Below are 22,676 nucleotides of genomic sequence, written 5' to 3'. Positions count from 1 at the left end.
TAGGCATATACATTTCATCTTGAAAACATTGCTACAACTCTTTTTACTGCTCTTCAAAAATAGCTGTGAAATGATAACATTAGTAATATAGGCACATCGAGAATGTATTCATATCACTGCATTATACATTTTTAACCATGTCAATTCACATCATAATGCAAGTCTCAGTTATATTCCTCAGCTCCCCAAAACACATGGTAGAGGAGCTACTGATATTTATCATAAGGAAAAACACTCTGAGCCTACCTGACGTAGAGTGACCGCTTCTGATTGGTTCTCAGGGAGCCGGACCCAGAACTCATGCTGTGGTTCATCATCTGCTCACGTAGGTCATGGATTTTTGCCTCAAATCGAGCGTACTCTGATGATGAAAATTAAAAAAAATCCTCTATTTTAGTTGCATGACAATAGGTAAATGCAAATGAATGTTAAGATTAACAAACCCAGGACATGTCATTAGAATCATGGTTGCATGACCTATTTGTAGTAGAAAGAAAAAGCCTGAAACCTGGGCCTAGTGTAAGGCTTGAGGCCTGCACCAAAGTTAGCAAAAGTTATATTATTATAGGCCCTATCAAAAGCAGATGTTTGCCTGTAAGTCAGTGTCTGGGACATGAACTCGGCATCAGTATTGTTAGCACTGCTAAAGCACACTGAACATGTAAACACATTCGAGCAGGACAGCACAAGAAGACCCCAAACTAGCACATGATAAAATGGTTTGACAAAAGTGATGAATAGCAATATTTTGTCTGAAACATCTGGAGTGAAAGAACAATGACAGATGGCGAACAGGAATGTTTTGTCTGAAATATCAGGAGTAAAGTACAAAGGGAGGTAACAAACATGTCCTGAAATGTGTAAAATGATACATAAATTATGTATCCCAGATTATCTGTCTCAGTCTATAGATAGTGGGACACCTGCCTTAAACCTCTGTCCAACCAAGGAGTCAGCGGAAAGTCCCACCACTGACTGACTGCATCCATTGTCAGGGGGCATACATTTATAGTATGCTTGTAGAGTCTGCCAGGTGCTATCACTGTGCTTCATTTGACAATATGCTTGGCCAGGGGCCTTTGTCCCTTATCTGATTTTTGTAATCATTGGGGGTTCTCTCCAAGTTTGCTCTGCTGTTTGTCTGTGCAGAGAAAGGGCAGGACAGTCAGGAGACACATGCATGCAGCCAAACATCCATCAATGTGACAGAACACCACATTGCTGTCAACTATCTCAAACATGCATATAACCCCATTACCTGTAGTATCTGAACTCTTCAGTACCTTTAATATAGTCACCATTCACGACATTGAGACACTGTATATGGAGCACTGAGCGAATGACTTTCCAAAGGTCACACAGAAAACCTGTGGCACACTAAGGAACAGAACCCAGGTCTCCTGAGCCATAGGCTAACACTACACCCACCAGATCATCCTCTCTCTGTGACGGAATTACCTTGCTTACAGAGAGGGTACAGTAAAATTACCAATTGCACAAACACATGAAGAAGCAATAAGGAAAGTTTCCAAAGTTCTTGGAAGTGGAGCTGTGCAGAGAACCTCTTCTCCCAATCCCATTTAGCAAAGAAATATCATGGCATCTATTTTGTCCATACTGACTATGGAATTCCCATGTAAAGTGCCTCTGCCCGGTGGTAGTGGCGGGCAAAGCATGCAATGAACCCTTCAGCCCCCAGAGGACTTAACCTTATAGAAAGCAGCTCAATATCAAGGGACCCTCCCGTGCTGCACACTCAATGAAGCAGAGTGTCGGTGAACTGGAAGTCCAACCAGTGCTTTGCACCCTAAGCAGAAGCCCCCAACCTTAAAGTACATGTATTGGGGACCACATTCACCTTTGCCCTGAATCTTATTTACACACAGATTAGGCCATTCCCCCTTGGTCAGTTTGGTCAAGATTCATTTGTGAATTGTTTCTGTCAAGCCAAATAAAATATTATTTTAACTTTTTATTATTACTCTTACTCCTACTTATTTTTAATTCTACCCTATTAGGAGCTCCTTGCTATATGGTAAACCTGCCTGATATTTGGAAAGGCACATTTTTAAATAAATCAATTTAAAATAGATCCTGCATTTCCACTACTCACATTCTACTCATTCTGTGGACAAACCGAAAGCACTACAGTCTAAATAGCTGCCAATTCACAAGCATTATATATACTCACAATGATGTTACATTATATTTCAAGGTGTGTGTGAATGAGTTTTAGACTTTATTTCTGGATTAGGTCAAGAAAAGAAATAATTTACTCCAGAGCAGCTTCAATCAGAGCTTTCTCCTTTAATAATTAATAAAGAAACCCAAACAGATTCTGCATCTGAGGTGTGGGAGTAATTCTTATATTTAGACTCCAATCTGTAGTGTGAGAAATGAAGATAAAAAGATGACACTCTACAGCACAGCATCAAATTACTTGCAGTTTGTACTCCAACACATTTGATACTTAGCTGGGATGGTCAGACAATGAAGATGACTTCATAATGTTTTGTATTGCTTTGACTTTGGTTGACATTTCATCATGGTCTGATACTTTAAATAGTTTTATTTGATTATAAATTAATTCTGCATCTTCCTACAAGATACTTGTAAAATGTATTATGATTTAAAAATATTTACTAACTACATGTTCATGGGGTCAAACTACAGACCCCCATATTGATTTCAATAAATAACACAGGATATGTGAGGCTTCTACAACGTGAGAGGCAAATTTCCGCAGCTGGACCTTTTTAAAAAAAATTGAACGAAGACCAAAAATTTAGATTAAATATTTATCAACTGTTCACTCTCCATGTGGAAAGGCATATCTAATGGATTCACAAAGAGTTACTCTTGCATCCGATTATATTAAATATTTTCATTAAGATCTTGGATAATGAAGTGGAAAGTATACTTGGATGACACCAGTCTGGGGTTGTAAGCACTTTGAAGACCAGGATTAGAATTTAAAATGATCTTGACAAACTGGAGAATTGGTCTAAAATCAACAAGAAATTCAATAAAGAGAAATGTAAAGTGCTACACTTCAAAAACAAAACAAATACAGAACTACAAAATGGGGAGCCACTGGTAAGGTAGCAGAATCTAGGGGGATATAGTGACTCACAAATTGAATATGAGCCAGTAATGTGATGCAGTTTCTGGAAAAATCAATTCAAACAATTAAGGTCGTGCCAGATGAACAAAAGACAAAAATAAGTTCAGTGAAAGGTTGATTCATTATCTTTTGGCTCTTTGAAAAAAGAAAAAAACAACAGCCCATCACTATCTGATACACTACTGCAATTGCCAGCCTTACTTTAGCAAAATCTCCATGAAAATAGGCACGTGATTAATATACTGATTCTGGTAGCTAAAGTTCCTTTTCTCCCTAGAGGCTTTCCAATAACAAGCGTCAAGGTCTTTTATTTAAGAGCCATTCTTATGTTATGTTCTTATGTTATGTTAAAAAATTAACATAGGACAATAACTCCAAGAACCCACTTTTGGTGCTGGAGGTCCTAGTCACTTATAAAAGACCCACTAGGCTAAATCTACTACACAAGCTACTGACAGGAAATTTTTCATTTTGCTGAAATTGCTTTTTAGTTATAAAATTAGAGCATTGCAGCAGAAAACACAAAAATAGGTCCCCCAAAACAATTAAAAGTCTTTATAATATTAAAATTTAATTATTTTTATCCTTAGCTTTTTATGACAGGTTGCAGCTGTGACTGAACATACAGAGTAAGAAACCTCGCTGCTCTTAAAGAACCCCAAAACAAAAGAACCTAATAAAACAAATAAAAGCCAACCAAAATCTGATAATAGATTCAGATGGAAATGCTGATACATTGGAAATGACGCCACTGAAATACTTGAATGTTAGCAGACCCAGACTATATTAAGTTGAATTTATCTCGTGTTGGTACCAATAGAGAGATCTTAATTCTTTCTGTCAGCAGGTATTAAATTCTGCTCTCCAATATTATGCAGGATCATCAATGTTTGTTTCACGGTGATAAAAGCTTTCATAAGTGCTGATATTAGATTTTAAAAATAATGCACCTGTACCCTAGTTTAGTGCATTGCAAAGCAGTGACTATAAAAAAATGGGTGACTGGTTGGCAAAGGCGCACATGTTTTTCAGACTGTATAAGATTAAAAAACAACATAAAGCCCTAATAATTCACTTTCAAGATGTTTAAAATACTAGAGAGTTATTGGAAGACAAAATATCAGTTCAGAACGGACATGTCAAATCAGTCCACCTAGTTTAAGTAAGGGCTAGTAGATGATGGAGTCAGATGCTCAGCTGATATAAATGTGGCCCAGCTTCAATGGAGTGATGCCAGTTTACACTAGAGGAGGTTAGTCAACAGGTTTTGTCTGGATACAAATTATCCACTTTAATTTTTTTAAGTACAAAGAGCCTTCACAATGTGTCTGAATTCCCATGACTCTATTCCCAGCTCTACCATAAGTGACCTGCAGCATGATCTTGGGCCAGTTGTTTTGACCCCCTGCGACCCTGTTTCCCCTGCCAGCCTTTGTCATGTCTGTTTAAACCTTGGACAATGTCACTGGCATCAGTTGAGCTGGGATTCCACCCATCAGTTCTTCTGCCAGGGATTGTCTTTTAAAGATGCCAGCAGCTCACTCTGTGAGCTCACCCATTGCTTTGGCCTTTAAAACTTCAGTCCTGTGAGCTCATTAATGATGGAGACCAAGATTCTCAAAGATATTTAGGTTCCTAACACCCTCTGAAACCAATGTGAGTTAGGTGCCTAAATGTCTTTGAGGATCTGGACCTTAGTTGCTTAACAAGTCCTTCTTATATCCACTAACTCTCCTTTACCAAAATAAAGGTATTTGCACCTTTGAATTATCCTCCAACCAAGCCTTGCCTTTGAACACAGGCTCTGAAACTAACACCACAGTCCAAAATGTCACTGCCAACTTTCTTTAAATTGTTTTTATTACTGAAGGCAATGCTTCTTCCATCTGTCACTTTCCTAGATACAGGCTTCGTATCTGGTTAGTTGTGAATAGAAAAAAATCCTGAAAATATATCCCCCCCATAAAATATTTAGAAAACTAATATTGTGCCCTATCAATACTCAGAATGAATATGAGCTTTGGGAACTTTTTCTACGCAGGACTTTATTCTGCATTCTCGCATAAGACTTACTTGGGTTTTTAAGTCCTTTTTTGTGGATGTGCTCAAATCAGAAAATGTGACTTCTTGCTAAACCTATTCAAATTACACATATTGTATATGTCGCATACAATTTTCCAGGTACGAGCTTCAATAAGGTGCAAACCAAGTACTGAAAGCTGGAAGAGACATGGAACAAATAAGACACACATATTCTGTCTTAAGAACACCATTTGAAATCTTGGAAAAATTGGGTACATAAGTTGCCCTCTGGCATCTGACTTGCACAGCCAGCACTTGCTCAGCAGAGCACCATATGTCTCTTCAACCTTGATAGCTTTATAGCAGTTAGAGTATTACACAGAGCAGAAGTATTTAAAAATATCTCCAGTGTTTAAGGCACAAACTAAACTTTCTTCAGTGGCAAGCTAGCTTCCCTTGTTCACCTTTTTCTTCAACTAATATTTATGTGAGGCATTGCAAAAAACCAAAACCTTTTATATTAACATTGAAACTAGTTGATGTTACCACTGAATTATTACAGAGGATTTTGTTCTTAGGCATTTATTTACTTTTCAGAATCCCCCTTCAAATCTCTCTTGCCAAAAGGCTGCTATTTATTATAATTATTACTCTATATCTCCACTGTTCTTTTCCAAGACTAATTCTGTTTCTTTGTGAGTTGAGGATAAAATACTGATTATCCTCATCTTGTTAATATGCTGCCCGCCATGCATTTATTGTATCTCATAAAACTATGTACTGGCACTAGGAGAAGATGTGGAGGTGGCATCTTTCAAGATATCCAAAGTATTATGGAGTTGCATGGAGTTATATAACTTGAACAATACAGTTTAGTCATTATAACACTCAGAAAGCTCATTTCCTCTTGGTATTGGGAGAAAGAATAATGGTACCAAATTGGCTTTTCACATCCTTTGAAGGTAAACAATTCATTGATGCCAAAACAAGAACAAAAGATTGTGATCAACTAGTCACACTTGTATTACACAGAATACAGACCTTCCCAAAAACACTTCCTTCAGTTTTAATCTATGTTTAATACCTTACAAAAGCCCAATGAAATTATGATTAGAGAAAAGCAGTGAAAATTCAAAATGATTGAAAAATGATTTTGAATAGATTTTTTTCAAAAGCAAATCTGGGACCGTAGAATAATCCTAGCCATGTTCATTTAAAAATAAAACTGGGTGCATCACAGTGCCAAATTGTGGCCTAAATTGCTAAAATAAAATTTCAGGGTAGTCTTCACTTTAAACATTTAATTCACATTATGTTAGTTTTACACAACTGTGTTGTGTGAAAATCTGATCTGCTCAGAGTATATGAGATCCAAGTGGGGCTATCCAAGTGGGGCTCTTAGGCTATGTCTACACTACAGGCTTATTGAGCAAGAAGCTTTTTGTGGAAGAGATCTTCCGCAAAAACTTCTTGCACAAGAGTGCGCCCACATTGCAAAAGCACATCGAAAAAGTGATGTGCTTTTGTGCAAGAGAGCGTCCAGACTGCATGGACGCTCTCTCAAAAGGAAACTCTGATTGCTATGTACAGAATGGCCAGTAGGGCATCTTTGCTTTTATCGATTGCCTCTTTTTGCGCAAAAAAAACCTGTTCCCAATTCACACATGCCTTTTTGCCCAAGAGCTCTTGCTCAAAAAGGATTTATTCCTTGTAGAAGGAGCAATACCTACACTGGAAAAATCCCTCTGGAAAAACAGCTGGTTTTGCACAAACACTCTGTAGTGTAGACCTAGCCTTAGAAGAGATTTGGAAATTATGTTCCTTCTGAAAATAAGGAAGGGGGAAGTCAACATGATTCCATTAATTCCAGAAATGAACATAAAAGTTATAGCCTGCAGTGAAAATGTAAATCTCTTCAAGTATCAGATAAGCAGAAAATGAAATAGTAGGAAAAATAAAATAAAAAAGCCTACCAGACATAATTATATACATAATATGGTAGTCCTGCAAGCTAATGAAACACAGTGATCAGAAGATACATAGGAAATAGCTTCCAAGCTTCACAAAATGATAATGAAAATGAACGTTCATATATCTAGCTGGGAAAAACTATGTTGCTATTGTAACTAACAGTATTTTTCTTATATTAAACTATGGTGTTAATAGCTCTCACAAATGCTTTGAGACCTGGCCTGCTTGGCAAAAAGCTCTCCTCTTTTTCTCTTTCCTGAAAGTCAACTGTGATGATCTACAGAACAACAACATTTTACAAAACCCACACACAACAGAGTGTTGGGATACCATACAGAACTGAAAACAAGATTTGCTCAAACTGTGATTTCAGTGCTCAACTATAAACCATCCAGTCTTACAACAAAACTCAGCAAAAAGCCCTAACAGCCCCCACAAAAGGAAGTGCTGTTGGAAAACTGGGACATAAACTTGCCACTGATACACTGCCCTGAACTAAAAGGCCTTACATCCAATATTAAAACGTAGCCAGAGGTTTGTGCCATTCTGCCATTGCTTCCTGATTTAAGGGATTAACTCAAACACATATTGGAGAGATTAACATTGAGGATGCTAAATATGAGCTTAACAAAGTATAATGTAATATACACTGTTGCCTCAGTACATGCCATCTTTAGTATCTCACTAAAATTAACATGTACCTTTGTAAACCTACTATAGAGATAGAGGAGTAGCCGAGATAGTCTGTAACTGGAAAAACTTAAAAAACAACGAACAGTCTTGTAGCACCTTAGAAACAAACAAAACATGTAGATGGTATCATGAGTTTTCGTGGGTTGTGCCCACAAAAGCTCATGATACCATCTACATGTTTTGTTAGTTTCTATGGTGCTGCAAGACTATTCACTGATTTTTTAAAAGTTTTTCTACTATAAGGAATACCTTGAATATTGAATATTGCACATCCAGGGGAGCATCCCTTACTCCTCGTGGAATGAGGTTTACAGGGACATCAGAATAGTGAGTCTGTTATATTTCTGTCCTGGGCTTGCTGTGACAGACTAGATTAGAGCTCGGTGAATGCAACATTCCCATTGTAGTGGAAGCCTGATGTGTGCTCCATAATATTTGTGAGAGTAAGGGGGAAAGTTATCTGTCAGGGGAAGGGAACCGAGGCTAAGTGCCTAGCCATGGATTCTGAGCAGTCAGACACCAGGGTAATAAGGAGAGCACAATGAGGAGCTGTGCAAATCAGAGAGGCTTTGAAAGTTTTATGAACGGCCAGTTTTGAGAGTCATGCATGTTGCGTTCAGTGACGTGCCCCTGAATTCAGTGTGCTTGCCAGTAAACCTCTCCCTCATCAACACAAATAAAGTGACTGTTGTTCAGAAATCATGTGTTTTTACTTAGGGAGCACAGCAGGACAGACTAGGAGACCAGAGTAGGGGTTTAGAGAGTGTGGGTGATCGTAATTGCTAGGGCAGCCTTTTCCTTCACCATACAACCCTGGGGGTTGAATGTGAGGCTGCTCTTGACTCCCCACTCCATGTTATAGGGCACCTGGGAGAGGAGGCTATGGAATTTGTCGAGGAGAGAATGTTGGTCTGCAAAGGTTGGAGGGGGGTGCTTTTGCATGCAGGTGTCCTGGAAAGCCACCATGTTGTCTATCACATCAGTCATGGATGACAAAACTCTCCTGGTGCTTCATTTCCAGTTCCTGCATGCTCTCCTGTCTTCACACTCCTCTCACATCTCCTCAAGCTACATATTCCTCCTCTTGCTTAAGTGCTCCCTGTCCAAGTGGATGGATTGCATTTGCTCCTTGACCATCTCTTTCCTAGTCTGTTTTCACCTGTGGATTTGTGCCAGCTGGACAGCTGGTGGGGTTGGGGGACTGCACAGCAGACTCATTGCTGTTCACACTGTAATGAAAAGTGAAGGGCAGACTTTGCAGAAGATACATTGTAGATCATAAAGCCTAATCTGTTAGAATAAAAGGAAAGTCAGTCTAGAGACAATTGGGATGTGTAGTGTACAAGGCACAGCTATGCTTTTAAGCAGCCACTATGCAGCAGGTACAACTCAGAGTTCTTAGAAGAGCAGCTGTACTTGGTGTGTTGGTAGGCATGGTAAGTGACAGACTGGGGTACAAGTCTGCAGGAGGGAGGGAGTCTGGGTGTTGAAGGAGAGCAGGGCAGGGTCTTTTGCTGTGTCCATGTATTGAGCACCCTCCCCTTTGCTGGAAGTGTGCAGCTTTCCCTTCCCACAGGTCAGCAAGAGGGAGGGGGTCTGGGCATGGTGGCAGGATAAGGGATCATACAACGCAGGAGTGGGTGCAGAAGTGGATGGGTGAGCAGAAGGGGGGAAGAGGGTCGAGCGTGGTAGCAGGGCAGTGCAAGGGCTCAAATCATGTTCATTGGGGACGAGCAAATGGCGGTTTACTGCAGAAGCATCAGAAAATAGCTTCCCTGTATCATCCATGTTGCCATGCAAGATACTAGTCTTCTCAGAATTACTCAGAGTGAAAGGGAGCGGATGCTGACTAAATGTGGTCAGAAACCTGGACCTTTTGTTGCAATGCTTTTTGCTGCAATGATGCCACACAACTTACTGATGTCTTGGCATGGAAAGGTGTCCTACCATGGAGGATGGAATAAGGCAGGGCTCCCCAGAAACCCTGTGAGAAGTATTAAAGAGTTCCTCTATGAGAGCTTTATGAAGTTGTGTAGGGAGAATGCCTTCTCCATCTTCAGACATACTAACAAGCTGTTTTGGGGACCCCTTACTGTGTAGGGGCCACCACAGATCACACCCAAATGCCTTAACCCACTTTTAGCAAGATAAAAAATGTGAACTCATCAGAAATGCCCTCCCTGGGATCAGTACCCAACCATGAGATATCTTGGAAGGAGGGAATTGTCTCCATGGTTATGAAAAGTTCTTGGCTCTTGGTGACATCAGTTGCCTCCATCGCCTGCTGTTGCTGTCCATTCTCCTCCTCCTCCACACCGTCCTCCATGCTGCTGCCTGAGGCTACTTGAATAGTGTCTAGGGAGGAATCCATAGACTGGCTAAGGAAGCTGGTTGGGTCCCCTCTCAAAATTGCATGCAGCTGCTCATACAAGCAGCATGTTTATGGTGATGGTCTGTTTTCTTCCTTTGTCTTTTCGTATGACTGCCGAGGGCTTTTCCTGTTCACCTGGAGAACAGCAGAGTTGAAAGACCTGGCTAGAGTGTCTACTTGGGGTACTGTGGCATGCTTCGCAAAGGCCAAGAAAATTGACTTTCAAAGTGTTGCATTTATACTACCACAAAGTTGGCCTTTAAAGCCAACGGAACAGGCTTCGTGCTATGGGCTCATTGTTTAGAAAATTGACCTTATTCGGCAAAGTTTGACCTAAATTCCTAATATAGACCAGGCCTTATATAGGTATGTAATGCAGTTGTCCATTTTTTAATGGCCAGGACTGCATTTTATGGCATAGACGTGCCAAAGTGTTTACTAATCTGAATCAGGAATTATGTAAAGGTAGAACAATGAAGATGCATTGGTAAAATACACAAAAATTCCATGTTAGGATTCTGCTGATGAACCATTGGAATTCTACTCTCAGCATTTATGGGGATGGATCCCCTTGTCAGAAACTCACTTTTGTAGTATGACTTTTAAGAGCAGTGACATCTATATATGCACCATTACTTCAAAAGTGGGTGCCACATTTCTAGGAATGTGCCTATTATTAAAACCAAAAACATGCTAAAAATCATTCAGGGATTATGTCTGCAGTCTCCCATTGATTTCCATGGGCATTTTAGAAATGCTAGGCATACGGATCAGGCCAAAAAGCCCAGAAGGACTCAAACGATAAGCAGTAGACATCTACTCTCTCTCTCTCTCTCTGAAGTGCAAGTGAACAGCCAGAGTTACTGATAAGAACAAAGCAAAGATATTCATGCTTTAGAGAAGATAGAAATGCTGACAGCTTCCCACCTGCTGCATAGGCTTAATTTATACTGTCATGATTCTGACAAGTATCACAGAACAGGAACTACAATGTTATAGCCTTTCCCTGGGGACCAGCGGTTCATTCCCTGGGGTGAGTGAGTGCTTTGTTTTCATTCCATGGCAGTGTATTATTGCATTGCAATGTTTTAAAAGGAAGATGTGTATTCAACAGTTAGCAAATAAAAAGTGCCTGATTCTTCCCTTACTTAAACACTGGTTTTGTTCTGGTGTAACTTTATTCAGTGGAGTTACTCCTGATGTAACCACATCACAAAGGAATCAGACAGTATTATTAGCTAATATATCCGTGGGTTAATTTTTTGACTTGTGTGGTGGGCCCCTGGTGTCCATTAACAATCATGACAGCCGAGTGGATAAATGCACATATTGAAGATGTAGCTTTCTGCTATGCTCTAATTTGGGATACTATGGGAGATTTATAGGTTTCATTTTTTGCTTTGGAATGTTTAGACGTGTTTGGGGAATGAAATGTTCACATGCTAGCATGTCTCTTGGCAGGTGTGATTTCTCAGTTTCTAAATAGGATTTACACCCCACATACAAAATACTCACTGTGAACCACCAAAGCAAGGGCCCAGAAGTCGATGAAAGCACAAATCTATAGAGATTGGCCCTTATTGTATTCTCTGCAGACTGAAAGATTGCCATGACAGCAGCGCTTCTTTAATCTGCACCAGTGCTTCCTCTACAATTTTCCGTCCATGAGTGGACTGAGTTTTGTCTTCTGCACTAATATTGAGGTCATGTGCGCTTGTTTGGATGTGTGCACTGTGGCACCCATCAGTTACTAACAAAATTACACACACACACACACTCACTGTATACATATAAGAAAAATATTAAAGCAACAGATAATTAAAAAGGTGCATGACCCTGCACCCACCTACCTTGAAAATCACCAAGATTGCTGGCTGCTGCCCCCCAACACACACTGTGTCCCAGTCAGGATCACACACAGGCAGCTGGTATCTGTATAGGCTTGGGTAACTGCATATCCCCACACACACCCTGTAACTTGTGCCCAGTCTTGTAATCTGCCCTCACATATGCCACCAGTATATCTGACCCCCAAATACAAACAGCCAGGACCTGGGCCTAAGGACCCACAGTCCAAGCAAACTGCCCAGAGACATGTGCCCAGCCCCACATCTCACCCGTACCCTCCCATATTGCCCAGAGACCTGTGTCCGACCCTGCACCTTGCCCTCTCCCCTCAATTTACCTGTGCCCGGTATCTCCCACCACCCTAGACAGCTGGCTAGGACAAATCAGGAAAGAGATCTTGGAGTTATCATGGACAGTTCTCTGAAAACTTCCACACAGTGTACAGCGGTGGTCAAAAAGGCAAATAGGATGCTAGGAATTATTAGGAAAGGGATAGAAAATAAGACCCAGAATATCTTACTGCCCCTGTATAAAACTATGGTACGCCCACATCTTGAATACTGTGTACAGATGTGGTCTCCTCACCTCAAAAAAGATATTTTGGTCTTGGAAAGGGTTCAGAAAAGGGCAACTAAAATGATTAGGGGTTTGGAACGGGTCCCATATGAGGAGAGGCTAAAGAGACTGGGACTTTTCAGTTTAGAAAAGAGGAGACTGAGGGGGGATATGATAGAGGTCTATAAAATCATGAGTGGTGTGGAGAGGGCTGATAAAGAAAAGTTATTTATTAGTTCCCATAATAGAAGAACTAGAGGACACCAAATGAAATTAATGGGTAGCAGGTTTAAAACTAATAAAAGGAAGTTCTTCTTCACACAGCGTGTTGTCAACCTGTGGAACTCCTTGCCGGAGGAGGCTGTGAAGGCTAGGACTATAATAGAGTTTAAAGAGAAGCTGGATAAATTCATGGAGGTTAGGTCCATAAAAGGCTATTAGCCAGGGGATAAAATGGTGTCCTCGGCCTCTGTTTGTCAGAGGCTGGAGAGGGATGGCAGGAGACAAATCGCTTGATCATTGTCTTCGGTCCACCCTCTCTGGGGCACCTGGTGCTGGCCACTGTTGGTAGACAGGATACTGGGCTAGATGGACCTTTGGTCTGACCCAGTACGGCCGTTCTTATGTTCTTATGTCTTTGTTTCCCACCCAGCCAGCTTCTATGCCGGGTCCCTGCTGTCCTTGGCCCCTCTGGAATGATCCTCATACTTGCTTCGCCGCTCTCCTACCCAGGCTCGCTTGCAGCTCCTCTGGCTCAGCAGCTGCAGCAGCCTCCTGCCACCTGGCCCATGGCTCCTCTGGCCCAGCTGCTACAGCAGCCTCCCGCCACATGTCTCGCAGATGTTGCTCACAGCTCTTCCGGCTCCTGCCACCCATCACGCGGCTGCACAGTTCTGTGTAGGAGGTGCGCGGAGTGGATTTTTTTTTTACATGCGCAAGTGTGCAACTTAGAGGGATCCCTGGTTTGCACACAGATGGAGAGAAACACTGCAAGTTACTTTATTTTGTGGCCCAGCAGACCTGCAATGAGGTATCATTAAGGAATTGAAGACTATGCCACCAGTAGGCTGAGCACCACTAATCGGCACTAAAGAGTGGAAGGCTTAACCTGGATGTGTGATGTCTGCAAATTAGTGAATGCTGTGAGCAAGAACATGGGCATTGGCCTAACCCCATTTCTACTAATTTTCAATAATACACCCAAGACCAGAGAAGGCCAATCCAATTTGATCTCGTGGCATTTATCCATAAACAGTATCTCCCTGTTGTCTTGCATGCACTTGCCTTGCAGACAGTGTGAAGGGGCTCATCTTCTCATGAGCATCCCTTTATGGCTGAGAGAGTGTCCACAATTTCTCTGCCTAACTGGCTCTGGGAGTGAAGGTGTCCCCGATGGCTTTTCTGGTTGGTCACCTGGGACCAGGCTTCTTTTTATCCCCCTTTGGTAGCTGCTGGGGGTCGGGGAAGACCCAGGCCTACCCACTCCTCTGGGTTCTGGCCCAGGGACCCTGTAAGTGGCAGTTGCCCGCTGTCACTGCTGTTAGCTGCTACCTTGCTCTCTGGGCCAATTCCCCAAGAAGTTGCTCTGTCCAGCCTTCTCTTTCTCAGGGCTTTGGGACCAGGTTTTACTGCACTTCGCCCAGGGTTCTACAACTTATTTGTAGTTTATCACAGCTGGTTTTCAGCCACTGGACCTGGGTTTCAGCCAGGTCTGAAGTCCAGCTCACACTTGGAGCTGTCCAAGGTGCCCCTGTCCTCCCAGTCAATTCCTAGGTCTGACTGGGTCAAGCTTCTTTTATTTCAGCTTGCAGCCATTCCAGTTTGCCAGGAGGACCTATCTTCTACTCTTTTCCCTGGGGCAGGGTGCAGCAAGGCCTCCAGTAGGGGGCTTCGGACTTAGTCCACCTCATCACAGACATAAACCAAGTTCAGCTTTCATGGGCAATGACACTCTTATGACTTTAGTTAAACTTACCATGAAGTTTGTTCACTTATAAATAAATAGGTAAGGGTACGTCTACACTACAGCGCTAGTTCGAACTAACTTAGTTCGAATTAGTTAATTCGAACTAAGCTAGTTCGAACTAACGCATCTAGAACTAAAAACTAGTTCGAATTAGCGTTTTGCTACTTCGAACTAGCAAGTCCACATTGAGTGGACTCTGAACAGGGCTTAAGGATGGCCAGAAGCAGTGCCGGCAGGGCATCAGAGGAGGACTTAGAGCGAGGAGATGCAGTCTCAGGCTAGCCGAGGGCTGCGCTTAAAGGGTCCCGACCCCCACCCCAGACAGACAGTTCTCAGGGGTGCCCCGCTTACAAACCAGTCCTGGCTTGGAGTGCCCGAAGTACCCACACTGGGCACATCACACCACTCGGCCATCAGACCGGCTGCACTTGCCGCAGGCTGCCATCTGGGGAGAGGGGACAATCGGGGGGCTGCAGGAAAGCTTCCACCCCCAGAAGCCCACAGAGCCAGCCCATAGTAGGAATAAGACCCTCTGGAAAAGGGCACTTTTTCCGGAGGATCGGGGCCAGTGTAGACGCTCTTTTCCGGCTTTTTTAAAAGCCGGAAAAAAGCGGCGGACATTTTTATTTAAATGCCGCGGGGGATATTTAAATCCCCCGCGGATTTCCCTACGACGACTGGTGAAATTTACATGCCCCTTCCGGAAAAGGGGCCAGTGTAGACGTAGCCATAGAGTTGACTACAGGAAGGCATGAGTAAAAACATAACAGAATTAAAATGAATGAAGTTTGTTAAAACAGCCTCTCTTTTGGATTAAGAGAAAGCATGACAGATCAAATTGACTCAGATGGTTAAATTTTTTATATAATATTAAATATTTATTTATTAAAGGATAGTAAATGAAGGTAAACCATACTATTTTATTAATTTAAAGAGCAACACACACCTGGGAATAGCAGACTGTTCAAAGCTTAGAGGATACATTACAGGTGATTATAATCTAACTGTATCTCAGCCTTAAATCTTTTATGAGCTAGCTTCCAATAGACTATAATAGCACAATTTATATATTTATAAAAAGTTATTCAAATTATAGGCCCAATGCAACTTTCAAGTTCTTAACTGGGTATGACATAGGAATGTCTGAACAGATTTTAATGAGATTTTGCACATTACCAGACATTATCAGTGAAGCAGACTATTTCTGTTTTCAGACGTCTAGCTCCTGTGGACTCTAAAAACACCACATTTGACAATGATCTTGCAGGGAACGGGTGAAACAAAATTTGGCATACTAGAGGCATTACACGTGGCTCTGTTGTCACAGTAGGCAAAACAATACTACAAAGAGCACTACAAGGAAGAATAGTACTCTTTGAAGTTAAATAGCTCCAAGTGAAGCTCTATTTAAGAACTAGAGAATACAGTGATAGAAATGTAGCTGTGTTAGTCTGGTGTAGCTGAAACAAAAAACAGGACTATGTAGCACTTTAAAGACTAACAAGATGGTTTATTAGCTGATGAGCTTTCGTGGGCCAGACCCACAAAAGCTCCTCACCTAATAAACCATCTTTTTAGTCTTTAAAGTGCTACACAGTCCTGTTTTTTGTTAGAGAATACAAGTTTATTTCTGCCTGGGTGTGTTTTAATATGTATCCCACCGAATGATTTTTTGTATATCCCGGAGCTTTATTTTGTCATAAATTGAAATGGAATTGATTAGACCAACAGGAAAAAAGGGAAGATTTTGTTTAAGGCTATAGTAATCAATGTTAAACTGCTCCACTATGATCCTCACCGAGGGGGTGACAACAAAATGTATCTGTTCTGTGGCTTTTGACCTATCCAGAACAGCACTACTACTTTTCTTAACAATGAGCCTGTCCCATCCCCATTAGCCTTCTATTAGTCTCTACCAGGCCTGCTGACAGGAGTCAGCAAAAGGGGCAAAAGCCCCAGGGTTTGGTGATTCAAATCTATCACTATAAGGCATTTTAAATCATTTAACCATTCATGTAGTTCTTCTTTGAACCCTATCCAATTTATCAACATCCTTCTTGAACTGTGGACTCCAGAATTGGACAAATTATTTCAGTGACACATGCACAGGTTAAATTAACCTCTCAAGAACCTCCTCAAGATTCCCCTGTTTACGCATCTAAGGATGGTATCATTCCTTTTGGCCACAGCATTGGGAGATTATGTTCAGCTGATTATTTCTCCTCATACCTCGGAAGAACCACTGTTTCACAGGATAGAATCCTCCATACTTTAAGTATGGTCCATATTTTCTATACTGACATGTATACATTTAACCATATTAAAACACATATTGTTTGCTTGTGTGCAGCTTATAAGTGGTTCTGTATCAGGGACTAGTCCCCCAATATTTGTGTCATCCACAAACTTTATCAGGAATGATTTAATGTTTTCTTCCAGGTCATAAATGAACATATTAAATAGTATAGGCCAAAAACCAGTTCCTACCAGATGTCACTAAAAACACATCCATTTTATGATATTTCCCTGTTTACAATTACATTTTGAGATCTCTGTATTATCCAGCTTTTAATCCATTTAATGTTTGCCATGTTCATTTTATTTTTTTCCAGGTTTTTTGTATAAAAATATTATGCAGTGGTAAGTCAAATGTTTTACAGAAGTCTATCTATATTACATTAACACTATTACTTTATTGAGCCAAACATGAGTTCTCTTTCTGATGAGATTACACTTCACTGAGACAGGATATATTTTCCATAAACCCATGTTGATTGGTAATAATTATATTGCCCTCCTTTAATTCTTTATTAATAAATCCCATATCAGCCACTCCATTATCTTGCCCAGGATCCTTTCAGCAGACAGGATACAGGGCTAGATGGACCTGTGGCCTGACCCAGTATGGCCATTCTTATGGATCTATGTCAGACTGACATGCCTAAAGTAATCTCATCATCCCATTTGCCCTTATAAAATATCGGCACAACAATATTAGTTTTCGCCCAGTGTTATGGAACTCTCCTGGTGTCCCAAAACTTATTGAAAATTAATATTAATAGCTATCTCTTTTAAAACTCTTGGATGTAAGTTATCTAGAGTTATTGATTTTAAAATGTCTAACTTTAGTAGTTGCTGATCAACATCCTGCTGAGATACTAGTGGAATGGAAAGAATATCATGATGTGATTCAGATACATCACATTAACACACATTAATCGATGTGTTGTGAGCAAGACACGAGAAGTCATTCTTCCGCTCTACTCTGCGCTGATTAGGCCTCAGATGGAGTATTGTGTCCAGTTCTGGGCACCACATTTTAAGACAGATGTGGAGAAATTGGAGAAGGTTCAGAGAAAAGCAATAAGAATAATTAAAGGTCTAGAGAACATGACCTATGAAGGAAGGCTGAAAGAATTAGGCTTATTTAGTTTGGAAAAGAGAAGATTGAGAGGGCACATAATAGCGGCTTTCAGGTATCTAAAAGGGTGTCACAAGGAGGAGGGAGAAAACTTGTTCTTCCTGGCCTCTGAGGATAGGAGAAAAAGCAATGGGCTTAAACTGCTGCAAAGGAGGTTTAGGTTGGACATTAGGAAAATGTTCCTAACTGTCAGGGTGGTTAAACACTGGAATAAATTGCCTAGGGTGGTTATGGAATCTCCATCTCTGGAGATATTTAAGACAATGTCTATCAGGGATGGTCTAGACAGTACTGGGTCCTGCCATGAGGGCAGGGGACTGGACTTGATGAACTCTCGAGTTCTAGTATTCTATGATTCTATGATCTGTCCCCCTCCCCTCCCAAATACTGAACAAAAATATTTATTGAACACTTCTACCTTTTCTGCATTGATAATTCTACAATTTCTATCTAGTAATGGTCATTCCTTTTTAGGATTCTTTCTTCCCCTCACCATATTTAAGAAATCCTTCTTAGTGTTCTTAACTGCTAACTACAGATTTCTTCTTGTGGTTCCTGACTTTTTGGTCAATTTCCTACATTACCTAACTTCTGATTTATATTCATTATTATCACTTGTACCTTATTACTAATTTTTGTTCTGTGACCACTTCCTATTAATTTATCAATATGAGATCTAATACAAAATTTCCCCTTCTTGAATACAAAACTTTTTGAATTAGGACATTGTCATCTATAAAATCTAGAATTCCAAGGATGTTCAAAGGACTGTCACCATGAAAGCTCCTGCATATGTCACTCAAATTGAAGTCTCTCATGATCACACAGCTTTTTTCCCCCCTACACATTATAGACATTATAGATTTGGTAATCAATAGCAGACACCAACTAATAACCCATCTTGTGCTTTATCTTCTAGGACACCAATCCATAAACATTCAAGATAATTTTCTTCTGAAAATTGCGAACATGGGCTAATCTGTACATCAGGATGAAAACTGGTAAACATCTTTTTCATGTTGACATTCACTTCTCAACTAAACCAGAAATACCAACATGAAGACATCTGGGCTGTGTCTACACTGGGCCACTTATTCTGGAAAAGCAGCTGCTTTTCCGGAATAACTTGCCAGCTGTCTACACTGGCCGCTTGCTTTTCCGGAAAAGCAATGACGATCTACTGTAAAATTGTCAGTGTTTTTCCGGAAAAATTATGCTGCTCCCGTTCGGGCAAAAGTCCTTTTCCGTAAAAACTGTTCCGGAAAAGGGCCAATGTAGACAGCACAGTGGTCTTTTCTGCAAAAATCCCCAATCGCGAAAATGACGATCGGGGCTTTTTTACGGAAAAGCGCGTCTACATTGGCCACGGACGCTTTTCCGGAAAAAGTGCTTTTCCGGAAAAGCATCCTGCCAATGTAGACTTGCTTTTTCCGGAAATACTTATAACGGAAAACAGTTCCATTTTAAACATTTCCGGAAAAGGGTGCCAGTGTAGACATAGCCCTGTGGTAAGAAGCTTGCTGGAGGAAAGAAATAATTAAGGAGAGTGGCAGCTGTTAAGAATTCTTCAGGCTAATTGAATGAATTTGATTCCCTTCTTCCCCCCCCCCCCCCCCCAAAAAAAAGATTTTCAGAAGACAGTTTTCTTCAGAAGACAATTTATGAGTACTTTTGCAAAACCAACCTTGCAGGATTCAGATAGTCCTAATGACTACCAGCAAAGCCAATATAAGTATCTTTCCATGAACTGGCTAGCAGCAAGCATACTTGAGATTCATAGATTTTAATGCCAGACGGTACAATTAGATCATGTAGTCTGATATCCTGTAAAACAAAGGCCATGTTTGGAACTACTTTGAGTATCCATTCAATAAGATTGGTTGGTGTTAAGCCCCCCGAGAATCCATTTCCCTCCCATGGTAAAAAGTGCAGAAAGAAACTCCCTTTCTCCTTGCGAATTAAGAAAATAATTAACACTTCTCCTATTTCCCCCACTGGACATCATTTACATGATTTTTAGGCTACGTCTACACTGGCATGATTTTGAGCTGGAACTCTTTGGTGGAAGAGTTCTTGTGCAAAAACACTTCCAGAAGAGAGCATCTACACTGGCATGTGCCTTTGTGCAAGAGATGTGCTTTTGCGCAAGAGCATCCATGCCAGTGTAGATGCTGTCTTGTGCAAGAAAGCTCTGATGGCCATTTTAACCATAGGGCTTTCTTGCGCAAGGAATTCATGTTGCCTGTCTACACTGGCCTCTTGCGCAAGAACAGTTGCGCAAAAGGGCCTATTCCTGAGCGGGAGCATCATAGTTCTTGCACAAGAAGCACTGATTTCATACATTAGAATGTCAGTGTTCTTGTGCAAGGACTTGTGGCCAGTGAAGACAGGCAGAAAGTTTTTGCGCAAAAGCAGTTGCTTTTGCATAAGATCGCACCAATGTAGACACAGCCTTAATGTAACATCTTTAGCTGGTTTTCATTGATGCAGACAGAAAAGAGTTTGCATTTCACCTTTAAATGGCAGCAAGTCCATTCCAAAAGGTAAGTGAATGAAAATGGAATTGAAATCTTGTTGAATTCTTTAGAAAATGTCAGTAAACTTTTTGTAGATAAATGCTTATTTTCACATTTCCTTTTTTTCTCTCTCTGGTAAGTGGCTATCAAGTGTGACCTTCAATTGGTCTGCCTGTTATTTTTTAGGATATTTTTAGGGTTCTCACTACTATAGCACCTGAACCCCAAAATGTCCAGAGAAGACAGTTTCACAACTACCCGTGGCATCAATATGTGTAGTTATCAACTTGTTCTCATATTTATAAAGTTGCTATTAATAATTAATTTACATTTATTTTTCTGTTCTCAAGTATACCACTTTAAATCACTGAAGCCACTGTAGTTCTACTAGAGCAAATCTGGTGAGAAACCCATTCAGACTCATTATATCCCATAGGGTCCTGTTTTTCATATTATACCTATTTTCCACAAATGAACTTTATCTGAGTTTATACATGCTCAAACACACACGCATGCACGTACATACTCATACTGCTCTGGACGTGATCTTCAGAAAAACTGAGACTCCAGCTGAAGTCCACAATAACTGTAGGTGCTCTGCACCTCTGAAAATGAGGCTTATATCTAAATAGCCATAAATTAGTAAGGTGGGAGTAGACATTTTTCATATGAAATGATCTCCAGATCTATCTCTTTCAGATTAAAAGTCTCAGATGGGTAGGTGGCCTTGTTAGCCTGTATCTGCAAAAACAACAAGGTGTCCCGTGGCACCATAAAGATAACAGATTTATTAAAGCTGAAGCCCAAGCCCAAGCCCAATTACCCAGTGTTGAAGCCAAAGCCCAAGGGCTTCATCCCTGGGAGGCACGGCTCAAGGTGGAAGCCCCTGCTTGGGGCTGAAGCCTTTGAACTTCAGTGTTGCTCCCCCCCACCTGGAGTAGTGGGCGTTGGGCTCTGCCTTCCTTCCCTCTCACCCAGGGCACTGGGCAAGGTTCCCTCTAAGCTGCCCAGCAGCACAGTCCCGCAGCTGCTCAATGAGCCCTCCCCAAAGACTAAGGGCTGCTGCACATGGATCTGCCTGGCTCGGGGAGGGGCACTTCTCCCTCAGCTACAGCAGCAGCTCCCTGCTGAGGACAGAGCAGCGAGTCTCTCTCAGCCAGTGTCTCTCCCAGCTAGAGCTAGGGAAAGAGAAACAGAGGAGTCTGTGGTGTAGCACCTGGGGATTCAGGCTGCTGTAAATATTCCATATGTGCCAATTTGCAATTAATCAACCAACCACATTATAGCTGGACTGAAGGATCTGACAGGGGAGCTTTTTGTTCTTGTTTTTGAACCCTAAACAAAACATGAGAAAGCCTCTCAATAAAGGACGGTTTTGTTTTCTTTTGATTTGTGGCAGACAGGTACCAGACCCCAGACCAGGGAAAGAAACAATTTTTTTCTTTCAGAGATAACATTGCTAAACACCAGAATTTCTAGGGTAGCATTTATCCAATGTGTGTGCTGGCATATCTGCACAAAGAGAGGGAGTCTTGGGCAAAAGATATGCAGTTTATGCCAAATCCTGCACAATAATAATAAGCAATATTTAATGCTTTACAACTTGATATGAATGGAGATTACCTATCTCCTAGAACTGGAAAGGACCTTGAAAGGTCATTGAGTTCTGTCCCCTGCCTTCACAGCAGGACCAAGTACCATCCCTGATAGATGTTTATCCCAAATCCCTAAACAGCCTCCTCAAGGACTGAGCTCAAAACCCTGGGTTTAGCAGGCCAATGCTCAAACCACTGAGCTATCCCTCCCTCTTTAAAGAGCCATGCAAACATTGATATAATCTTATAAGTATAATTTCTCATACACACTTTTATTCCACATTCAATGCTATATCTACAGAATAGGTAGTTAGCTGGTCAAAAGTGACTATTTTTCATCAACTCTTTAAGACCTGTATATGCCACTGATTGAAACAAGTGGTTCTGGAGCTTTTCTGTATGATTATACCCAGCTATGGTTATACTGTACTAGCAAACCTCTTTTTGCTCTGCTACAAAGATGAAAAACCACAATGGCAAGCTAATGCATATTTAACAATTTATGTCCTACCCAATGGAGAGGTCATTAGATAAAAATAAATAAAAATATTATATTTAGCTGAGCTAGCATCCCCTGGCTCACATTATTTCTAG

The 22,676-nt window shown here is 41.1% G+C and overlaps 1 protein-coding gene and 1 long non-coding RNA gene across 30 annotated transcripts in view; one reads left to right on the top strand and one right to left on the bottom strand.

Annotated features, from left to right (window-relative positions):
* The window catches only part of DLG2 (discs large MAGUK scaffold protein 2), a 1,555,116-nt gene that overhangs the window by 131,610 nt on the left and 1,400,830 nt on the right, over positions 1 to 22,676 (bottom strand). For all 28 annotated transcript variants that reach the window (XM_075919432.1, XM_075919430.1, XM_075919421.1 and 25 more), the window contains one exon: positions 247 to 361. In XM_075919432.1, the coding sequence (XP_075775547.1) occupies positions 247 to 361 (115 nt within the window). The remainder of the gene's footprint in view (positions 1 to 246; positions 362 to 22,676) is intronic.
* Positions 1 to 22,676, top strand: part of LOC112547334 (uncharacterized) — a 77,532-nt gene that overhangs the window by 39,837 nt on the left and 15,019 nt on the right. For both annotated transcript variants that reach the window (XR_003091053.2, XR_012900775.1), the window contains one exon: positions 18,891 to 18,972. This is a non-coding gene — a long non-coding RNA (uncharacterized LOC112547334). The remainder of the gene's footprint in view (positions 1 to 18,890; positions 18,973 to 22,676) is intronic.

This window comes from Pelodiscus sinensis, chromosome 1 (genome assembly GCF_049634645.1).
Source record: "Pelodiscus sinensis isolate JC-2024 chromosome 1, ASM4963464v1, whole genome shotgun sequence".
Taxonomy (NCBI): domain Eukaryota; kingdom Metazoa; phylum Chordata; order Testudines; family Trionychidae; genus Pelodiscus; species Pelodiscus sinensis.
Note: the sequence above shows the minus strand (reverse complement) of the source record. Positions and strands in the feature narration are given on the sequence as shown.